Source organism: Girardinichthys multiradiatus, chromosome 11 (genome assembly GCF_021462225.1).
Source record: "Girardinichthys multiradiatus isolate DD_20200921_A chromosome 11, DD_fGirMul_XY1, whole genome shotgun sequence".
Taxonomy (NCBI): domain Eukaryota; kingdom Metazoa; phylum Chordata; class Actinopteri; order Cyprinodontiformes; family Goodeidae; genus Girardinichthys; species Girardinichthys multiradiatus.
Genome location: NC_061804.1, coordinates 26,275,713 through 26,299,825, shown reverse-complemented (window position 1 = coordinate 26,299,825; position 24,113 = coordinate 26,275,713). Strand labels below are relative to the sequence as shown.

At 38.8% G+C, this 24,113-nt stretch overlaps 1 protein-coding gene across 2 annotated transcripts in view; it reads right to left on the bottom strand.

The window, feature by feature from the left end:
* camkk1a (calcium/calmodulin-dependent protein kinase kinase 1, alpha a) overlaps positions 1-24,113 on the bottom strand; it is a 106,380-nt gene that overhangs the window by 51,805 nt on the left and 30,462 nt on the right. For both annotated transcript variants that reach the window (XM_047379744.1, XM_047379745.1), the window contains exon 2: positions 1,044-1,468. In XM_047379744.1, coding sequence (XP_047235700.1) covers positions 1,044-1,376 — 333 coding nt within the window. In that variant the 5' untranslated portion in view covers positions 1,377-1,468. The remainder of the gene's footprint in view (positions 1-1,043; positions 1,469-24,113) is intronic.

The following is a 24,113-nucleotide window of genomic DNA, read 5'->3' as shown; positions in this document are numbered from 1 at the left end:
GCAGGGGACACCTGTTAGCTGATACCCCATCTACATTACATGTGTTAGCATAAAACCAGCTAACACTCTGTCTGGAAATGCATGCTCTCCATATGGTAGAAAAGATAAATCATTTGTATCAAATTGCTGCCATATTTTGGATGAACAGAACAACATTTTAACAGAATTTAGCTTAAGGGCTTGTCCATGCTAACCAATGGTGTTGTGTCACAAAATTCCCTCCAAACTGTGGATCAACTGAATATCTGAAGATTATTAGAAGAAATGACGTAGCATGATGAAAACAGAACTTCGCTTCACACCACTTTCCATTTCAAGGTTGGACAAAGACTCGTGTAGAACCTTGTCTGCATGATAAGAAAAAGACAGACTTTCTTTTGTTTAATTTCATCAGTTCTGATGATGCTCCGAGTCAATGAAAGAAAAATGTAACACAACAAGCTGATGGTCCTTGAGGGTAATCTCTAGACATCATTTAAGGTTTGTTTTTGACAGACTGCTGCTTTCATGTCACGTTGCAGTCAGCCGCCCACAACGGCTGGCACCAAGGACTGACGGTCTGGTTCTGGGGAGCAGGAAGGTGAGATCACATATAGGAGCTTATCCAGTCGATCATTATACAGCATAGCTGTAAGCTGATTTCTGTGGTATAGCTCCTGTGTTAGATTGATCCATTTCCTTAAAACAAGTGTTAAAACTGTAATAACTGTCAACTGTAAGTAAAACACATTCAGAGCTCTTTAACAGCAACAAAAAAACAATCAGTGAGTAACTCCAGTGCACTCAAAATGTGTCAAGTAGCTGTGACTGTTTGGACCGCACACATCCTGCTCTGCTGTTATGGGCACCACCTTTATTGAAACTGTAGAAAGAGTATAAGAAGGAACATGAAGGTGACTTTTAAGTATAACGCTGCAAATCATTTGAATTATGTTACACCTACATCACTCAAAGGCAAGAGTATAGAAAACCTCAAGTGGACCTGTTCACCAGCTGAGAGGTTTTATCTTATAATAGAATAAATAGAAATGTAATAGCCTCACCTGAGAGTCTGATATGGACACCCGTTTCGACTCCACTGTGGGCCTTCGAGCCCCACGAGGGGAAATGTGCGTGTAAGCTACCTCAGACCCTGCTGACAGATAGGTGCCCCTCTCCTGAAGGGACAGTTTCCTCCCAGACAGGTGAGGTCGCATCACCTGGACCCTCTTGCCCTGCCTGTCATCTTGCTGAGTCTTGCTGTTCTTCATGCCATTGGCAGATGAGCCTTCGGGGTCTTTTGTCGTCATGGCAGCCATGATGTCTGTGAGACTACTAGTCTGTTTGGGAGAGTTGGGGTCCAGCCTCTCACAGCCAGGGTCACTACTCATTGCCATTGCATCCAATGGGGGTGGATGTGATGCAAGAGTACCAATGAGCACCCACCAGCATCAATGTGACCTGGGCTAGCCTGTGGTCCTCAGCTGACCTGGAATTAAACAGAACGAAATATAGCATGAGAGATGAGAATCAATATATAACATGCTTCACTATACAAGGTTGAAGGGTCTTTTAACTCTGCCCACTTTTCAGCTTCCAAACAATAAACAGAACTTGTTCTGTAGAACCACCCAAAGCTTTTTAAAAGCAAAATGTAGTAAAGCATCTTTTCAGGGAAGGTTAGTTTTCTGTCATCAAGGTGAACAAACAGGTGACCATATTGTTGAATTGTTTACTTTTAGAGCTGTCAGCCAAACCCAACTTCTCAGCATCTGTTTTTAGCTGATTTTAAGTAAATGTGGCTCCACAGCACCGACGCGCTCAGAACACAATGTCTAAAACACCAAAGATTTATAGTTTATTTGTCTCCTTCAGTTATTGTTGCTTTCTCCCAGAAGACATGACGTGCTGCTGGTAGCTAACATTTAGGGCCATGGTTTAGGTGAAGAAAATACAATGGGAAGAACAAGTTCTTGAAACAGTGCTGATTTTGCAGGTTTTCCCACTTGCAAAGCATGTAGAAGTCTTTAAGTTTCATCATAGGTACTCTTGAACTGTGAGTGATGGAATCTAAAACAAAAATCCAGAAAATCACCTTGTGTGATTTGTTTTGGCACTCTACTCTTGGATGCTTCTCTGATCAATGCTCTTCTTCATGCCTGCTCTGTCAGTTTAGGCCAGGGGTCCGCAACCTATGGCTAAAAATGATAAAGAACCAACTAATGTTTTTAAATATAGATATTTATTGAGCAATTGCATCAAATTTCAACACGAGAATGACACTAAAAGTACCAGTAATATTTTTAGATCTATTTTCTTGTCATTAGGTGGGAAATGATGTCCTTTGTTCACATAATGTTCCACCAACATCAACATCATATAACAGAAAATATATCCATTCACCTTTTGCAAAGGTTTTATGCTTTTCTTTATTTTTTATGTTTTAATCTAAAAATGACATGAAATGGAGGTTCTTCAAAAATGACAACAAATTTCCTATCGGAGGTTAAGGTTGTCTTTTTGCAAAAGGTAATGTAACATTTGAGGCTCCAAATGAGTTTTATGTAGCTGGACTTGGAGCAAAAATGGATCTTTGGATTGTAAAGGTTGCAGACCCCTAGTTTAGGTGGACAGCCATGTCTTGGTAGACTTTAACTGAGATTAAATTACACACAGAAGGACCCCATTTACTAAATACTTCAGTTTCTGTTGCATTGGATTTTATTTTGGAGTATCAGAGTAAATGGGGCTGAACACAAATACATGCCATGTTTTTTCAGATTTTTAATCAGAATTTTTTTTTTTTACTTTTCCTTCCATGTTACTATAATCCACTACTTTATGTTGGTCTATCACATAACATCTCAATAAAATACATTAACGTTTGTGGTTGTAACATGGCAAGATGTGAAAAGGTTAAGGGGTGTGAATATTATTGAGGCATTGCACCTGAAGGCATGACTCGGGGCTAAAAACACGTTTGCATTTGCAAAATTACAGTTTTATTAAAACTGTTCCTTTAAAATGTCTCCAACCACATTGCTACAAATTGTTCGAACTACTGAAGGTTAACAAGTTAAACTGATCAGAGCACCAACGCAAACCAGAGGCTGGAGTTTAAATAAGCCGTCTGACACAAATAGGAAATGTCATTTTCTGGTGTATGTGGGTGGCCTGGCGGGTCAAGTTTCCTACTGTATGTGCTAATTAATTCAAACAAATGTCAGAAATAATAATAGCATGCTCTTTCATTGGAAAGCTAATTATACATTATGTCTTTGGTCGTGACCCACTGTTTTCCTGCAAAATACACAATGGCAGACTGACAGGAAGAGCAAAGAGCAAAGTTATTAGATTTGGCCTAATATCCAGCTGTATATCCAAACATTTGCTAATTGTGCTTTACCCTTTCATCTAAAAGAAAAGCAAGTCAGAGGGATAAAAACTATTAGGGCTCTTTCCAACATCTGCTTCAGGATGTGATCTTCACACGGGAGCACAGAGAGATGCTTAAGCCTCCCTGGTCTAGCAGTCTATGGAAACCCCATATTAATCGCGCCGTTTAAACGGCAGTCAGTGTCCTGGCTGTGGGAATCACGAGGAGTTTTTCACTGCAACTTAGAAGAGTCTCCTCCATCTACATATGCATCTAGAAAAGAAACCCTGAAGGGAGACAGGAAGGCTAAATGCAAGGCCACCTCTGAGATGTTCAGTAAGTGGGTCACGTTGCAGTATGCTATTCCTGATGTGTGTCAGAAAGGTATAGTCACACATAAAAGCATTTATGTGTTCCCCAAAGTGGATTACAGTTATTCATCCCCTTGGCTTGTCAAATCTTAAACTTGACTGCCTTATCCACACTCATCAGCCACTTTATTAGGTACACCCAAATGATTTTCATACAAGCACTGTTCTGGTTTACAGATAATGGTCAAAAAATAAGAAAATATCCAGGGAGCAGCAGCTGTGCAAACGTAAATGTTTTGTTGATGTCAGATGAGAATGTGCAGGAGATGATAGAAAGACAACAGTAGCTCAAATAACCACTTGTTATAGCCAAGGTATACTGAAAACCATCTCTAAAGGCACAGCATCTTGAAGGTTGAAGAAGTCAGCTAAGAACACTGAGAGACTAAGAGAACTGATGCAATCATTTGCAAATGCTTATTAAAACTGGATAACAGATTGGAAAAACGTTTCCTTAACCCGATGAGGTGTGGGTTAGGATGCAAAAGAAGCAGAATTTGACAAAAGAAGCATGAGCTGAATAATCCTTCATTTCTTATATTTATGGTTGCTTTGGTGGTGTAATGGATATTTTCCTGGGTCTCTTATTACCAACTGAGCATTATTTACAGCTCAAATCCCCTCACTGGTTTCCTGAACATATCAATAAGCTCATTGTACTCCAACCCGATGCTGACAGGGAGTACCTAATAAAATGTCCGGTAGGGAAAAATACCCATTTTAGATATAGCAGCAACATTTTTCAAAAAGCAAAGGTTTATTTCCAGTAAAGAACATATATATTATTAGTTCCTTAACTTCCTTAATAAGGAGAAAACCATTAAATTGGGAGCACTTAGCATAGGTGTTAATATTCTTCATGGAAGTATGTACCTTTGATTCAGTTATGCAATTGTTTAATTTTGTTATAATTGCCTAACTTTATCATGTGTGCTTTCAGTTGATTGTCGATCTTCTTCTTTATATATAAAATTTGCTTATGATGAGACAGTCAAGGTATAAAGTCCCTGTACCTCTGGACTGATTGATTTGTTTTTTTTATTCTAGTAAAAAGTGGAGACAGCATGACTAGGGGCTGTACTTGCTACAATATGGAGGTCAGTTGTGTTTTTTTTGTTGTTTTTTTCTCTCAGGAATCGTTGCACACAATGTGTTGAGATTGTTCTCTGTTTTGACATTTAATTGAGCTTTTCTGGTTAATTACAGTTAAAACGTGCATAGATGTCTGGTGCGCCATGGCAGTTGTTTTGTCTTTTTTATTTTAGATTCCACTCCATGTTTCCGTCATCTCATTTTCTGATTGGCAACACCTCACATTCAACAGGCTGTGCGCTTGTTTGTCCTCGGGGGAACACCCCACGCACTAGTGTATAAGGCCAAGACAATCCAACGTGTTGAATATCTCCAATTTGAGGTAGGAGGGGTCCTGACGTTCTTCCGAGCAGACTAGATCACTCTTAACACACCGCACATAGCAGGAATATGTCATAAGATTATCTTTAGAGCATCGCGATAATTGGGGCAATTGTGGGAAGATCGGGTCATAATTATTTGCTGTGTGAACCAGACATTAAAAGGGAAGTTGCTCCAAAAAGAGCTTTTGTTTTTGCCTTGTCGATGAGTCACATGTTTTTTTTTTCTGGATGTACTCACCATGATAGCAGAGTTTAAAACTTCCAGCAGCTGCTCATTGTTTTGGTCAGATGAGCTGCTGCAGATAGAGGAGCGGCTAATTGTCTCTGATGTTACAGCGCCGCTGCTGCTGGGAGAAGTGCGACAATTTGAGCAAATGAAAATGGGTCAGTTTCTGTTCATTTTGACGCATATGAGTCTCTTTGAATAATTTGTTTTGTTAGTATTGATTACATCGAGATATAGATTATTTTGATAACCCTAGTGTCCGGTGAGAGGCTCTAAAAATGGCAATGGTAGCCTGGGTTATTATTCTAGTGGAACTGACAGCACTTTAATAAATAAAACAAATATTGTTTGGTCTGTAATTACTTGAACAACACACCAAGACATTAGTAGTAGGATCCTTTCTGAATTTCAGATCCACTGATAATAGGATGATTGATTAATCCAATAAGTTTTAAAAGCAAATTGATGGGGGTTTTTTTCACTTAGTTTAAATTATATTTTTGTGTAATCCCTCTCTTCCAATTTCCATATACAGGATGGAAAAAAATAATAGTTTTTCCAATTATTTTGACCAGCTTTGCACACAAAAAAATAAAATAAAAACTGATCATCAATGTTGCCACCACTTTCTCAGACCGCTGGACTTGAATAATACTCCCTGAACCCCTGATGTGTTCAATGTATGAGGAAAAATAAGTTAATTGCTAAAACTGACATTTAAAGGGTTACAAATTCAGCAATTTATAAGTACATAATATTAATGGTGAGGATATAAGTTATAATGGCATCTGTTTAAAACAATTGCAAAAAATATGGTAATACACAATATTTATAAGGCGAGCTTGAAAGTAGCATTTTCTGAGTCATAGGAACACTTGTGGAGCACAAAATGATGTAGAACATTTCAGCTGTTGGTACACTAGATCTAGGGATGGACTTTTATTGTATTGTTTATCATTCGAATTGATGATGTCTGCAACCCTAAAAACTGACAGTATTGTTTGGATTGTTAACACTACATTATTTTCCCCACAGTTAGTTCCTTGAGACCATCAATAGATATCCATAAATTGGAAAATGTAATTAAATGCAACTAGTGTGTTCAGTTAGTGATAAAAATCTTTACTGTCACTTTTATCGTTATGCAAATACATACTACAAAATATTGTGATAAAATTCCATATCGAGTATTCCTAGCTGCACAGGTCTAGCCCTTGACAGCTGTCACAGTTGCTTCAGATCTAAAGCTTATGGACTTTCTGTAGATAAACCAAACCCTGAAACATCCGCTATAACAATGTGAAGCACAGCATGACAGTAAGTAAAACACATTAATGACATCAGTGATATAACCTGACAGCAACTCTGCGGGCTCATGTGACAAAATGGGAGCTCTCATCCATTACTCAGACAAGTTTAATGACTCTAAAGGGATGTCATGTGGGGAAGTGCTTGTCATGTTACAGGGCCATGATTGCCCTGTAGCACACATCCACATTTGCCCAATTCAGTTGCATATTTTAAATGACTGTTATTCACGTGATATGCAGTGCAAGAGCAGGAAGAACCCTTTAAACCACCTGTATTGAGGGGGAAATGCATTCTCTGCATCCTGAGTCATTTGAACAACAAAGAGAAACTGTCATATTTAGCTAATTCTCGTCCCAACTGGTGATTATGTGTCTCCTGAAATGGGCTTTCTCCGTTGCAGCTCCATTCAGTGAGCTGCATGTGGGAGCAATATCCTGGCAGTGGTGGGAGGCGGAGGAGAAATACTGCTCTGGTTATTAATTTTAGCTGTACTGCGACTTTCTATTGGTTTACAGAAGCACACATTTCCATTATACTGGGATTTGTTTTCATTAGGACTAATATTTTATCTCACATGGGACCTTTTTGTATTTGTTGCTTCAATCCATCTTGTCAGATAATTGTTTTCAGTTGAAATGAACCAATTTCTCGTCCCCTGCATCACGCTGGCAGTGATACTAACTCTATCCCACTGCTTGAGCAAGGCTCATAAAAAACAGAGTAGTTCATTGTTTATTACTGTCACTTTCTAGATTTGAAAAAAACATAAAGAAGTCAGGTCTCTTTGTTTTATTTCTTTAATATTAAAGGTGATAAAACTGAACGTTCTGCATCATTTTCACATCAATATCCTCGAAAATGGTCAGCCACCATATCTGATGTTCTTTACTGGTTTAAGGCAATGGAATTCATATTCTTTCTTCTAGGGCTCTTAAAATGTTACTATTACATACTATTGTATGTAACATTCAGCAGAGACAATTACAGTAAGAGAGAAGAATGGCCTGTAGCCATGAGGAGAGATAATTGATTTGGTTTCCATTTGTGAGCCACTTTTACCCCTAACCTGCTTTCAATTTGATCCACTATCCGTTGGCTGTGTGCTGACATAAAATCCAGTCATCCAAGTCCAAATTATTATTTGAAATGCTTAACTAGAGGAAACCAATCAGTTCATATCTAGTCATGGGTCATAGAAAATACACCCTCCTTCCAGTCAAGGGTTTTAGGCATCATAAAACTCCTTTGGTCCTTACCGGGTTCAAGAATGGTTTTAATACAACCTCAAGCTCGTTAGTTATTAAACCAAGATGAAGCCCTCATGGTAAGGATGTGTGCAACTCCAATCCACGAGGACACCTGATTTAAATAAATGAGCAACACCTCATGACGCGCAGATGAGGACATTTACCCATTTGAATCAGGTGCACTAAAGCAGTGACGCACCTAAAATATGTAGCTGATGTATGCTTCTGGGTTTATCCAATACATGTATCTGAGGAAGCTGCACTTTCTGAAAAACAATAATAAATAAAACAAGTCTTTTCTCGGAAAAGGAATAATTTAAGCGAGTTGCAGAACCTTGCTGATCATGCTGTGTCCAAAAGCAATCTAATTTGCTTGTTCTATGATTATCAAGGCATATTTACATTAAACACAGGAAACCACAACTCAGACATTTGTCAGTCTTTTATGATCGTTACAGCGAGATGCATGGCATATGCTCATTTGGTGCTATTGACAGGCTGTGAACCGCAGATGCAGAACAGAGCATGTATTGATGGACATCATAGTGAGGTCATATGTTTTAAGATACACTCACCGGCCACTTTGTTAGGTACACCTGTCCAACTCCTTGTTAACGCAAATTTCTAATCAGCCAATCACATGGCAGCAACTCAATGCATTGTAGAAATGGTCAAGACGCTCTGCTGCACTTCAAACCGAGCATCAGAATGGGGAAGAAAGGTGATTTAAGTGACTTTGAACGTGGCATGGTTGTTGGTGCCAGACGGGCTGGTCTGAGTATTTCAAAAACTGCTGATCTACTGGGATTTTCACACACTACCATCTCTAGGGATTACAGAGAATGGTCCGAAAAAGAGAAAATATCACGTGAGCGGCCATGGTTGTTGATGCCAGAGGTCAGAGGAGAATGGCCAGACTGGTTCGAGCTGATAGAAAGGCAACAGTACAGGTCCTTCTCAAAATATTAGCATATTGTGATAAAGTTCATTATTTTCCATAATGTCATGATGAAAATTTAACATTCATATATTTTAGATTCATTGCACACTAACTGAAATATTTCAGGTCTTTTATTGTCTTAATACAGATGATTTTGGCATAAAGCTCATGAAAACCCAAAATTCCTATCTCACAAAATTATCATATCATTAAAAGGGTCTCTAAACGAGCTATGAACCTAATCATCTGAATCAACGAGTTAACTCTAAACACCTGCAAAAGATTCCTGAGGCCTTTAAAACTCCCAGCCTGGTTCATCACTCAAAACCCCAATCATGGGTAAGACTGCCGACCTGACTGCTGTCCAGAAGGCCACTATTGACACCCTCAAGCAAGAGGGTAAGACACAGAAAGAAATTTCTGAACCAATAGGCTGTTCCCAGAGTGCTGTATCAAGGCACCTCAGTGGGAAGTCTGTGGGAAGGAAAAAGTGTGGCAGAAAACGCTGCACAACGAGAAGAGGTGACCGGACCCTGAGGAAGATTGTGGAGAAGGGCCGATTCCAGACCTTGGGGGACCTGCGGAAGCAGTGGACTGAGTCTGGAGTAGAAACATCCAGAGCCACCGTGCACAGGCGTGTGCAGGAAATGGGCTACAGGTGCCGCATTCCCCAGGTCAAGCCACTTTTGAACCAGAAACAGCGGCAGAAGCGCCTGACCTGGGCTACAGAGAAGCAGCACTGGACTGTTGCTCAGTGGTCCAAAGTACTTTTTTCGAATGAAAGCAAATTCTGCATGTCATTCGGAAATCAAGGTGCCAGAGTCTGGAGGAAGACTGGGGAGAAGGAAATGCCAAAATGCCAGAAGTCCAGTGTCAAGTACCCACAGTCAGTGATGGTCTGGGGTGCCGTGTCAGCTGCTGGTGTTGGTCCACTGTGTTTTATCAAGGGCAGGGTCAATGCAGCTAGCTATCAGGAGATTTTGGAGCACTTCATGCTTCCATCTGCTGAAAAGCTTTATGGAGATGAAGATTTCATTTTTCAGCACGACCTGGCACCTGCTCACAGTGCCAAAACCACTGGTAAATGGTTTACTGACCATGGTATCACTGTGCTCAATTGGCCTGCCAACTCTCCTGACCTGAACCCCATAGAGAATCTGTGGGATATTGTGAAGAGAACGTTGAGAGACTCAAGACCCAACACCCTGGATGAGCTAAAGGCCGCTATCGAAGCATCCTGGGCCTCCATAAGACCTCAGCAGTGCCACAGGCTGATTGCCTCCATGCCACGCCGCATTGAAGCAGTCATTTCTGCAAAAGGATTCCCGACCAAGTATTGAGTGCAAAACTGTACATGATTATTTGAAGGTTGATGTTTTTTGTATTAAAAACACTTTTCTTTTATTGGTCGGATGAAATATGCTAATTTTGTGAGATAGGAATTTTGGGTTTTCATGAGCTGTATGCCAAAATCATCCGTATTAAGACAATAAAAGACCTGAAATATTTCAGTTAGTGTGCAATGAATCTAAAATATATGAATGTTAAATTTTCATCATTACATTATAGAAAATAATGAACTTTATCACAATATGCTAATATTTTGAGAAGGACCTGTAACTCAAATAACCACTCGTTACAACCAAGGCACGCAGAAGAGCATCTCTGAACACGTTGAACCTTGAGGCGGATGGGCTACAGCAGCAGAAGACAACACCTGGTGCCACTCCTGTCAGCTAAGAACAGGAAACTGAGGCTACAATTGGCACAGGTTCACCAAAATTGGACAATTGTATCAACGGTTCAGGCTGGTGGTGGCGGTTTAATTCTGTAGGGGATATTTTCGTGGCACACTTTGGGCCCCTTAGTACCAATTGAGCATCGTGTCAACGCCACAGCCTACCTGAGTATTGTTGCTGACCATGTCTATCCCTTTATTACCACAGTGTATCCATTTTCTGATGGTTACTTCCAGCAGGATAACGCCACATGTCATAAAGCACAAATCATCCCAGACTGGTTTCTTGAACATGACAATGAGTTCACTGGACTCAAATGGCCTCCACAGTCACCAGATCTCAATCCAATAGAGCACCTTTGGGATGTGGTGGAACAGGAGATTCGCATCATGGATGTGCAGCTGACCAATCTGCAGCATCTGTGTGATGCTATCATGTCAATATGGACCAAACTCTCTGAGGAATGTTTCTAGAACCTTGTTGAATCTATGCCAAGAAGGATTAAGGCAGTTCTGAAGGCAAAAAGGGGGTCCAACCCGGTACTAGCAAGGTGTACCTAATAAAGTGGCCGGTGAGTGTATAGTGTAGAACAGAAAAATACAGTAATGACAGTGGAAACCAATATGAACACGGCTTTTAAGATGTCTTTGTCATTGTATAATAAAAGGTTCATGGGATTATTTATCTGTGTAATGTGTGAATTAAAATAAAACATTTCCAAGACTGAACAATTTGAAGTCATCAGTTATACAGACAAACAACTGAGTTAAATTCAAGGAAAGGTCGAGATTTGTTTTAAAAAAACTTTTTTTTGTTAGGATTTGGGAGCATAAGAACTTTATTTGAAGACTGTTATCTGAAGCTTTCCTAAAACAATCTATAAACTGAAAATATATAGGACTTCCTCAAACTCAAGGGATTTTCTCAATCCTTTGGTGTGACCAATCATTTGGCTGTAAGTGCATACAGGGACCCTTTTAACAGAGTGGTAGGATCATTTATGTGTTTCACTAAGGGTTAAATCATTGTTTTGTAACATATAGCAAAGGGCGTTGTGGAACCAATAAAAACAGATTTCAGTAGAGATGCACTGATCAGAAATTTGAATGATTTCCAATCTCCACTTTCTGAAAAGCTTTGACCTGCTATCTTTTTTTGACAATTTTAGCTGATTAAGATTACGTTTTGAGAAATATAGCACAATGTATCAGAAAAACATTTATTATAATCAGTGTTGCATTCAGTGTTGTCCAAATCAGATTTCTAGATGATGTCAATGGTCTGCAACAACTTTATATACAGTTGCGCCACAGAATGTTGCATTGCACACGTAGTTTTGCACATAAACCTTTTGCATGTGTTCATGTATAAAACAGCGCTGTATTAATTCGCCGCATGTGCCTAATGAACCGACATGGCTGTACCGGATATCTTCAGTACGAATACGTCTACCGTGCTCAACACTCTCTCCTAGTAGCGAGTGTTGAGCACAATACGGATTATTGGAATAAAACCGTACAACTAGGACTGCAAGATATAAAGAAAACATGTAATTGTGATATTATTGGTGAATATTGCAAACAATCAATTACAATTTATCCAAATTTTCCTTCTAATTCTTTTTTTTTATGCTCTCTTCTCGAAAAATGCAGAAATACCTAATTCTATATTACTCTGCATTTGGTTCATATCTGTGCCCCCAATTGGTCCAGATATGAATCATTTTAAACACAACACTGACACTGAAAATACCTATCGCTGAGTCTCTGCCCTACAATAACAAGTGGAGTAACATTAAGGGTGGTGCGTTCACTGAGTAGAGAGAGATCTGATTTTTAAGCTTCTGACTTGCCGGTCAACAGTCGGTAGCCAATTGGAGTCAACAACCGATTTCTCAGTGCCTTTCTTTCTTAAGTGGGATTCGTGACTCTCAGTCCTAAGACCACAACCCAAACAGAATATAAAAGATGCCTATGCAGCACCTGGAGAGACTAAATTGAACTTTTCAGCACTTCTACAGACTCCAAGTACACGACAAAATGTATTTAATGGCTAAAACAAGTGGATTTGCGTGATATGTCCCTTTTAACACTGTACAGAGTTACACGTCACGTAGCAAAAAGTATATAAACATTTTTAAGGAATGAATTGCGGCAATAACCGGCCATCTTATTAAAGCGCAATAAAATCAGATTAAGTTTATTTCAACATTTAAACACAACACTAAGCTACTGAAAGAAATATCATAAACCTGAAGGTACAAAGCATCATTTTTCCCCAACTCTATGTGACTGCAGAACAATAGAGGTTTATTTCTCAACATCCAATATTCCCAGGGTTAGCTAAGTGAGAACGGTGTTCATGCAATTAGATCATAGTATAATCAGGGAATAAGATTTAATTGAAGGCAACACACATTTGCCGTAGGCTTTAACAGACACACGGATTTCTTGCACTGTCTGGCTTCTTTCACACCACTTCTTCTCATTTTGCTATGTTACAATCGCAGAGTTTACTGTATTTTATTGGGATTTTATGTGAGAAAAACAAAGATTATGGCATCATTGTGCAGTGAAAGAAAAACAATACATGATTTTCAAAATGTTTCACAAAAAATGTATAAAAATGTCAAGTGTCCACACACACAGAGAGTCAATCCTTCCTTTAAAACTCCTTCCGCAATTACAGCTAAGTTAGCTCAAGCTTTGTCAAGCTGGAAAGGAAGGATTTATTAACATCAAATTTCAGGGTATGCCACAAAATCCCTTTTGGAACTAGGTCTGAACTTTGACTGGGCCATTCTAAAACATAAATATGTTTGGAGCGATACCATTTCAATGTATGTTTAGTCTTGTTGACCTGCTGGAAGGACCACCTCCACCCCAGCCTCAAGTCTCTCATCACCTTGTGTTACAGTTGGGATGCTGTGTTCAGGCAGTTGTAAATTGTTTTGTGTTTTGTAGAAAGTTCAGTTTGACTCTCTGTCATACTGTATTTGCTGTGGCCCCTACATGGCTCTGCCAGACTATGAATGGGACCTCTGATGACTTTAAGAATCACTTTCTTGTATGAAGGTCCAGCTTGTCAGTTTAGGTGTACCGCCATGTATTGATATGTTTGCAGTTGTGAAATTCTTTTTCCATTTCCAGTTGCTGGATTGAACAGTGCACTGTGAAATGGTCAAAGCTTTATAAGCTAACGCTACTTTAGGGGTATCGGATTATAAGGGGCTAAACACAAACACCAGTTTTCAAAATTTTGTTTTTTATTATTCTTTTCCTTATACGTCAGAGTTTTGCACACAAGGAGCATAATTTTGTTGGTCCAGCACATAAAATCTTGATGAAAAAACATGGAAAATTTCAAAGTGAGAATATGTTTGCGAGATGTTGCATATTTTAGCAAAATGCCACAATAAGCTCTACCGTTTGCATGTAATGCAAAAAGGGGCTCTTAAAATTAAGAGTTTTTCCTTTCTATAGCTGCTACATTCTCCCCGTTTCCTCAGGTTGATGAGGTCCTGTCACATTTCATCTTACTCAATTTAAGGAAAGGTCACATTAAGTATTCAGGAAAAACAAAGTGCTGCAATAGAAGGTGTGGATTAGCCAGCAGGAACATCCACTGGCTGCTCTTGATGAAAGATGCAGCAAGCCTAAATTGTGGATTTGCATAGCTCCTCTGAACACATGCAGTTACGCAAACCTCCTCCCTCTCTCTCTCTCTCTCTCTCTCTCTTTCACACACACACACACACAAATACTGGATTTGTTTTTTTTAAAGGATTAACCAAGATGATCACACTAGAAAGAGCTTTTCCCTGCGTTTCTGCTGTTTTAACAAACACTTGGTAGCAATTATGCCACATCACTGTTGAGTTGGCGAGCCTCATCCATATGGAGCAGCAGTGTGCTGCATCTTAAGTGAAAGCACCCATAATCCACCAGACTCTGAGCAACATGTTTTCTCTCTCTTGCCCTCTTTGGAATGTGATTGTTGACAAATTTATTTCATGAAAAGCGTATTTTTAGCGGCAACAACAGAAGCAAAACGACACATCAGGTTCCAGAACCACTCAACAAAGCACCACACCGGACGTTACAGGAGGCAGGCCAAATGATCCAGACCACAGCAATCGCCACCTGCAAAGCTCATTTGGACTGATTTTAAATCAGTGGTGGCTCTAAATAAAAACGTCAGGAGGTAGAAATCAGAGGGGTTTATAAGAATCAGATTTGCTATGAAAACACATTGATTACTAGTTTCAAGAAAACTTTCTAAATGCAACAGAATTGGTGTAGTTTTGGTCTTAAAATAGGCAAAGAAAAAAGCAAGAGTAAAATGCACCTAAAACAGAACTACTGGCACCTGATGATAGTGTTTGAAGCATCTTAGATGTGCCTACCACAGGTCTGATCTGCTCCTCGCTGCCACTTCTTTTATGTATGCAGAGTTAAGATTAGCTTATCTGATCTCTCTTTATTTCACCTTTAGTATTATTGGGCTGTTTTTTCCCCCCAAACACAGTCAGCTTACAATCTGTAAAAATGTACTGCTGATGGTTGAATGCAGGGCTAATATCTTACTAAAATCCTCAGTAAATGGGGTGCCTGCTCCACCACTACACCATGGGGTTACCCCATAAAAATCGTTTGTTGCCATGGTAACCTGATATCATTGTAGATTTGTTTATTAATTCAACATCATAAGCAGTAGGGCAGCAACTCAGCTCACCATGATGGAACCTCCAACATGCTTTTATGGCCGGTTTATTATTTTTTTTACTTTATAAATCCCTGAACAAACAGGTTTATTGCATCATTAGACGAGTCTATGGGACAATTTATGTTTAATTTTAATACCATATTATTTTCTGAAGATTGGATATTCCTCCCACTCTAGACCAGGTCAGCTCTTTAGAGTTGAATTTCCACCACAAAAACGTAAAAAAAAATTGTTTCAGAAATGTAACTGGATCTGAAACTGATTATTAGAAGATTTTACTGGAGTAAATTGGTCAGAAATGAATTTGGACAGATTAATACATCCGTTTTTTTCTTGTAAAGTGCTGTGAGATGGCATCTCTAGATATAACTGGAGATATTGAACTGAAGTGGATTAAATTAAAAACTGGATTATAAGACATTAGCAAAAGAGAAGAATTTGATACAATTTCAGGAAGCTGTGGGGAAGCCTTTGTCTTGACTCACGACTTTAAAAAACAAAAACAAGACTTTCCATTATCAAACACGTTCTATTGAGTTAACCTGTCACATACTAATCCCCTGAACACTTTAATTCAATCAGCAGGATAAGCTGCTAACGCTATAAAACACAGCTGGATCTCTAAACGTGTCCAACACAAGTTTGTGCATCCAATCCAACTGATGGTTTAGACAAAGCAGCCATTACTGCTTCCCAGACTAGACAATGGAAACAAAGTGCATGAGCTGTAATCAATCTGACTGAGCGGAAATAGTCTGGGACAACAATCCCAACCAAATCCAGGGCCATCCTCTCTGAGCCTGGCTGCCTCAGGCGATAATAAACCCAGGATTACAAAGGATGTACGAGTGCAAACTGGCAAGTTGGATGAGCCAATTATTTCTCCTCTGCTAACGCCGACAGTGAACCTGCAGTGTCCAGCATAGCTGACCTTCCTCGAATCTAAGAAATGTCATCAGACAAGGACCTCTTCCGACACAGACGGACCTGCTTCGTGTCTTCCAGCACCTCCACCTCCTGACACATGAAAACCAGGCTACACAGTTATATTGAGACTCGCTCAATTTTAATTACAGTACGCCTTGGTTGTGGAGTAGTTCATCTATTTTTAAAACCAGTTAGAGCTAGTGTGGGGATTTCCTTTGTTAATGCAGAGAAACATTATATTACACATTTTTATTTGACCATCAGAATTCTCCCCCAGAGCTTGAGACACCTGGATGTAAAAACCCAGGATGATGTGAACCTGCAGAGGATTAATCTGCTGCTGGCTGCATCTTTCTGACTGATAAAGCCCCCAGGGAGATGTGACTGCAGTCAGCAAACCAATTCAGCTTTCACAATTTTTAAATCCAAAAAACAAACGTGAGCATGACCCTAAATAGGTCTGTATGCATACAGGGTACAATTTGTAGATCAGTTTTAAAGGGGTGAAAGGTCGGTATAGCAACAATATTGAGGCATGTTGGCATACGTTTGTTATTCTGAAATAATACTTAGCAGTACCGATGTGACTAAACCAGTATGGTATTCTTAAAGATCACTCTTCTCCCCTTAGTATGTTTTTTGCATGTTGTGGAAATATAAATGCCTTATCATTAGTAGCTAAAGCTAAGATATATTTGGGATTTGCTGCTAATAGATTGATTATTATTATGAGTTTTTAGTTATGCTTTTGAGAGTTAGAAAAATCCTTAAACAGTAGCTTCTAATGTGGTCACACAATGAGTGTTTATTATTCAAGGTTAAAGCTTGCAGGTGTTTTCTTTCTGTATCGTGAGAAGCTGGCAGTGTATTAGGGAGGCATGGTACTCCTCTCACTGAAGATTCCTGAAGATGTGTGGGAAACAATTCTTTAATTAAATGATGAAACGTATCTCTGTTTCTTTGATACTGTTGCTGGGGAGACATCCACAGACAGAATGATTGTGTATGTGTACTGCATAGCAGCATGGGGTATAAAATGTAATGTGAGACAACACACAGACCTTTCCAGGTACCAGTGTAAGTGTGATGTCCCCTCTCTGAATTCAGATTGGTTTTAATAAACTTGTGGAAACGTACAACTGATCTCTGACTGAGGATTGTCCTTTGGGGTGCCAAATAAAAAGAGTTGGGGAGAGGTGAGGAGTAATGTAAGAGTTAACTGACGGCCAGTAAAGGATAATTAATTGACTACGAGGCGGACGTCGTTCTACAACACCTCAGGGTCGACCCAAAATAAAAGGTAAAGAGATCTATATTTATTCTCCTTTTGCCTGCTAATAGTGTAGGTGGTGTTGTGGAATAGATATCTGTTTTCTCTTAAATTTACAGTCTTGATCAGTTTTGGGTAAAATATTTGTTGGTTGAAATAATGGATTACAGTAAAGGAATGATATATTGCGTAAAAATATTTGTTGATTGACACAAGATAAAGTTTAGCCGAGATACTTGAATGTTGAGGCTGTAACATACTTTTCACTGAAGATACTTAAATGGTGACGGTGTTGAAGTAAATAAGTTCCGGATTTGGCAATCGAAACTCAGTCCTGACGAGGACTGGGGTGTTTAGGCTGGGGTTAGTAAGAGCCTCCCCGAGGGATTGGGACGCCTCAGAGTGGCCAGGAATAGGACCCCGAGACCCTGAACTGGCAGGTGAGGGAAGACAGTTGAGATACTTAAATGGTGAAACTGTAAGAATAAGATTAAGTAAAAGGAATTCCAGGGAGTCAACGGAGGGTTGATTCCTAGGTGTCAAACTGGGTTTGGCATCACAGCGGTCAGACCAGGAGAGATTGAAAAAGTCCCGCTGAGTGGAAGGGTTCAAGGCCCTCTGCGCGATTGTGTTAAATATGCTTTAATTTGGGAAGATAAGTTTGGTTTTTCACAGAGTGGAAGTTTGAGTGTAAATAAGTTAAATAGTTTAAATAGTTTCAAGTAAAACAGTTGATGGATGGAGATGAGAAAAATAAAAAACTTAAGAAAAAGATTAAAAAGCACAGAGTGCATTAATTAAGGTGTTAAAGAGTTAAAACTTTCCTGCAGGAAGTTTCGTTTGTCTTAAATATTGCGATCAGTCGGAAAAGAAGGTAAAAGTGAAAAGGGACAATAGAGATGCGAAAAGAAAGTTGTTTTAGAAAGGAGTATAGTTCATGTTGTGGAAGGAAGTGACAGGCAGGTGGACAACTGACTGACTGATATATTTCTGTGTGCAAAATCTGAACCTATACTAAACTTCTCATCTGCCTCTCTCACACAAATACACACATATATGGGATTTGAGTGTAACATCTGCGTTTTTGAGTCTGGACTTTAGAAACCTGCACTTCTCATGGCTACTCCACCAGAGACGCTTCTTCAGCACGGCCTGAAAGAGAAGGAGCCTGCCTGTCTGCCTGCTGCTGTAAATCACAGTGTGAGTTTCCAGAACGAAACTCAGAAGAAGTCTGGCCCAAACCCACTGAGATGGACAACGATCCATGCTGTTTGCAAGAGCCAGAAGAGCGATACACTGGATTTATATTGAAAGCACATCTTATGCGGGCAGAAGAGAAACAGGCCGGAGCAAAGTTCTTTCTCCCTCTTGGAGAAGTTAAAAATGGACAAGAAGGATTGAATGTCTCACAAACAGACCCGAAGGGCCTGGGTTGTTTTTGTTTTGGACTGATAAAGGATTGTGTGCCTGACAGTCTGACTCTGGAGCGATTAAGAAACTGATGGGGGTAACGTACAAACACACACACATTTGCATAAATCTTTTCCTATTTTCTGCAACGAAGAACGCTTATTAACCGCTGCTCATGTGATGCTTGCTTGACGTTGAGAGATATAGCGGGTTAAAATATTATTTTAGGGTTAGAAAAGTATCTTTAAAAGGGTGATAACTTAACTCATTTGATACTTTCCAGTTAATTCTTTTAGAGAAGCAAGTTCTCTTTCGTCGTGGAATATTCAGGGTCAATTATTCTAGTTATTAAAAGTTATTAAAAAGCAGAGGAAGTTACAACATCTCCAAAACTCAGCAGTAACCAAGTGTTTTCTATGTTATTCTCAGGACAGATCTCATGAATGAGCATTTTCAAAACCCAGCGCATGCGTAAAACCTGATGGGTTTCTCCTTCAGGCATTATTTTCTGTTGTCAGAGTTTGTATCCCATAAATCTAATGGGTAGAGACCTCATTAAAACAGTCTTAGTTCTACTGCAGATGGTCTTCATACAGTCTCTGACACAGTAAAGTTTGGTGCAGTTTTTGCCCGCAAGTGCTAACTGACGCTTATGGAAAGTACAAATTCATTGTTTTTCACAGCAGCTGCTGGGAAGAGGTTATATTAGGTTTTTTATTCCCTCTTCTGATTCATGCAGCGTGTTTATTTACACTGTACCTTATATCAGATCCTGACAAAAACTATGAAAGGCTTGGTTCTGCAGGTTCTTTTTTCTCCCTTTGGAGAAGGAAAGAGAAACCTAATCAGTTCTGTGTTGCACAGAAATATTGAAACACTTGTTGTTTTCTAAGATATCCCCAGCTAAAACTTTTTAAACTTTTGAGAGTAATTGGTTTTGTTAAACACATTTTCCTTGATTGGACAGTGGTACCACACAAAAATTAAACTAATCTCATATTTCCTAAAAGACTGCATAGAAAAGGCCTTCAGAACTGTGGAGTTATTTCCCACCACAGTACCAAGTTTTTTAAGCATGCTTTTTCTTTACTTTAAAACAGATCTGTATTTTTAGTTTTTGGCTTTTTAGCATAATGTTTGTCTGAAGCTTATTATGAACTGGGTTAGGAGCAAATATGATCTGAGGTAAATTAGGAGCTGTGAATTAGTGATTTTTAAATCTGATTATTGTCCAAGCAGAAATAATACACTAACAGGCCTGGGAATATTTAGCCAATCCTCTCTTCAATCTGCAGAAAGTTAACATCATTGTTCATTTTAGGAAAAGAAAAACAAATAAAGGCTCTCTCAATACTAAAGAGGATGGTCGGCTCAAACTCCAGTCTCATTGTTTGATTTCTTAAGGTTTAAAGATCTAGTAATGATTTTCTCTCCAACTCTCAAACTTTAAATAGCCAAATTAAGGAAAATAATGTGTGTCTTCCCTTTGAAACGCTATGTGGAAAAAAGTCCAGTTTGGAGTCAAGCTTATTATCTTAATTTCTGATCAAGTCAAACACTGCAGTTTTTGTTTTGTTTGGGTATACCATAAAAATGTCAACGCCGGCTTAAAATAGTTCTTTGCATTTAACCTGAGCAGAGAAATTCTTGAATGCAGCTGCGATCAAAATTGAGCCAAACAACAAGAGAACTATAACAATAACTCTCAGAATTGTAGTTATTATTATTACAGAGTTACAGTACAAAGAATTGGCAAAAGGGTTTCAGCATCAGAGAATTTGGATTCATTTAAGAGAAAACTGTTGCTGTGTTTCTGAATAGTTTGAGATCTCTTTGGATTATGTGCACTCATCTTAAAAAGGATCCTGAAGATTGTCATAACAAAATTGATCAATTACAGCATTAAAATATATGGCTGAGAAAACATATTTTGAAAAGAAATTCTTAAAAATTTCTTTGAGTTCTTGAAGTTTAAAATTTGGCCATTTGTCTGTCTCTGATGTTTTGTCTTTGTTTTGTTTTTAATGAATGTTTGTTTATATGTTGCATGAAACAATAATCCATGTTTAGAATAATGTTTCTAAATCCCAGATTGATTAAAACTTTGAGTTTTCAGGAGAGTTAAGAAGCAGCTTGTTTCTGAGGTAGATGCATGTTGACAGTTTTGCAGTTTAAGGATCACTAAGATGGGTTGGAATGAAGAAACTGTGGGTCCGCCCATAGGCTGCCAATCAGAGGTTAGTTCTGCCTGACTCCGCCCACCTACCAGGTTGGTTCATGCCTTTGCTTTTATGGTGACGCTCAGCACCTCCCTTCCTGAGTTTTACCACTGTTTAAGAGACAATAGAATCAAAATGCTTGTAGTGATTGTTGCCTTGAAAACATGTTTTTTTGTATAATAATTAACGATGTAGCATGACTTTTAGATTTATGTGTTTACTATTAAAAGGTTAATGAAATAGTTTAACCTAGTTTGAAGAATTAGTTTTGCATACAGAATCATTGGTGATTTATTAGATTGAAAGTTTTCCCTGGTGCCATTAAGCTAACTGACAGTTCAAGACTTTTTTGAGTGCGAAAACTTGTTTAGGTGCGAAAACATTTGAAAATGTGAATACCTTTGTAAGGTGTAAAAACTCTTTAGGGTGCTAAATGTTATACTACCAACAATACCATAATAAAATGCAAAAGATTCATTTTACAGGGAAATAATTCCATATTTGGCTCAGATTGTGTGCATTCTTGATTTTTCCTCTTTGAGAGAAGTTAAAATTCAGCTCTGTGAGGCGACCTTGACGGGGAGATGCAGCTGCCTGAGAACAAAGATAACACTTCTGCACAAAAGGCAGAAGCCTGTCTCTGCTGAGAGATGGGGATTGTAACTCTACTCTGCATGTGTCGGGCTCAAGGTCCGCAGGCCAAAACCGGACCCCAGAAGTTTAGTGATTCTCTAGAAGTAGAGCCTTTTAATATGGTGATTTTGTGCTCGAATGTTATCTTGTCAATCAATAAGCAGTTTTGTCTACATTCTGCCACAATCTGCCTTTTGAAAATGTTTTGCATCTTGCTCTTTATGTATAAAAAAAAGAAAAATTGGCTAAAGTCTGCAGACACAAAATGAACCTGGATTGAAGCTCTAACTATGTTTATTTAATCTGAGATCCTCTCCAAATGCAACAGTATATGTCAGTCTACATGAGATACTAACAACTTCACCTACTGATATAATATAAAGATCTGATTGAATATGTGAAACCAACAATGATTAAAGTTTTTCAACAGGTGATGCTCATCCAGGAGGAAGACAGTGTTCCTAGGAAATGCAGCTCATTCATTAACAATAAATTTTTCTCCTATAGGTGGAAGTTTTGCTGACTAATCATAGGCTGGATCTATGAAACATTATGAGCACAGAGCAAATGACCAAGGTTCTGACTGACTTATGAACCTCACTGACCTGACAATGATAACATGACACCCAACAGATAACACCTTTAAGGTGGACCCCACTAAGACCACCTTATTGATTCTTGGTGTATAAAAAAGAATTGAATCGTTCAAAACAGACCTAGTGGAAACAAAAGGGGTTATGAGGAAACGATGTACATTTTAAGAATAATAGAAGTCAAATTATGTTCAAATTTTTGCAAATAAAATTACTCTGACAGAGAAATAAGTAAGTAGTGTGTGAATGTGTGTGAATGGGAATGACTGATTTCATTGTAATGCATCTTTGAGGGACCTTAAAAGCGCTAATAAAGGTCTGATGTTCAGATGATCTTTGCCAAACTTATATCTTGATAAGGTTTCCAGAATCTTTTCTGAAAAATCATATAAAGATGGCAAATGTTCTTCCTGTATTGAAAATACTGATAACCATAGGAAAGTTCATAGATCTGTCTTCAATTTTTCATAATTCTTTTACAAACAGGTTATTTAAACTTTCATGTGGCCAAATGTCTGTATTTGACTTTCTGTTTTTGTGAAATAAATGTCTGTTTCATGTTATGTAAAAAATTTGAGTCCTGAACAGGACCATAATAATATTAGGTCAGTTCTCTATGGTAAAACAAAAAGATTTTAACAGATGTTTAGACTTTTTCCAGTCAGGTTCAAAATGATCGAATTACACTCAAACTTGACATAAGATGAAATTAACCTTAACAGAATTACTGGACTGGACTGAAATAGAGAAAACTTGAGTTAGTTGAAACAAACTTTAGTTACTTGAACTAAATACAAAGCTGACTGAAACTGTATGTTGTATCTATAAAACTGGGTAAGACAAACTAAGATTATAAGATATATGTCCTTCATTTTTTGTGTTCATCAGTGAGTGAGTTTTTATTTTTATTTTTAATAAGAACTAAACCAAGCACTATTTAAATTAATAGCAACTACCAAAAATAGTGATCTCATTTTTAAATGTAATAAGGACAGCGGCTACAGTGACACAAAGGGAAGACCTATGTGTCAAAGGGGGAATATGTCCCACCTGGTAAAGCATTAATGCTACACTATAAATGTTTCTGACTATGCAAAGAATTTTTGCAGATCATGCATAATTTGTTGCAAACACGGGGGAAGAAATATTGCCTAGTGGTAATAGATTAACCTAGTTACGCATTTCTTCCCCACATATGGTATCCCACAGATTATAAGGTCAGATAATGGAACTCATTTTATAAATAAACTAATAGAACTAAGTTCTAAAGCATTAGGGGTTCAGTTAAAGATTAAGGAATTGAGAGGAGTGGTAAAGCGCTCTCTGGCAGCTGGGGACTGGCAGGACACCTCAGACACCAACTTAATTTTGGTTACAGAGTTCTCAAAACAGGTTCCAGAGAAACCAACCGAGGGACCTCAGCCAACCACGTCCGAAGCTGAGTGGATCCTGCTGAAGGTGATCAAAAGGAAGTGGTCAGAGCCCAGGTGGACGGGTCCATTCCAGGTCACAGAGAGAACCTCACATGCGGTGAGGGTGAAGGGCAAAGGAGACACGTGTTATCTTTGGAGCCAGTGTGCAGCAGCAGAGGCACCACAGAGATCGCAGCCAGAGGTCCAGCAGAACCTGAGGGACAACACCAGCACACCAGAAGATCTTTCTCACCCAATTCAAGGGGCAGAATAATCCCCTAGGGTGAGAAAGCGTTCATTTACACCTAAAGGTTAGTCTA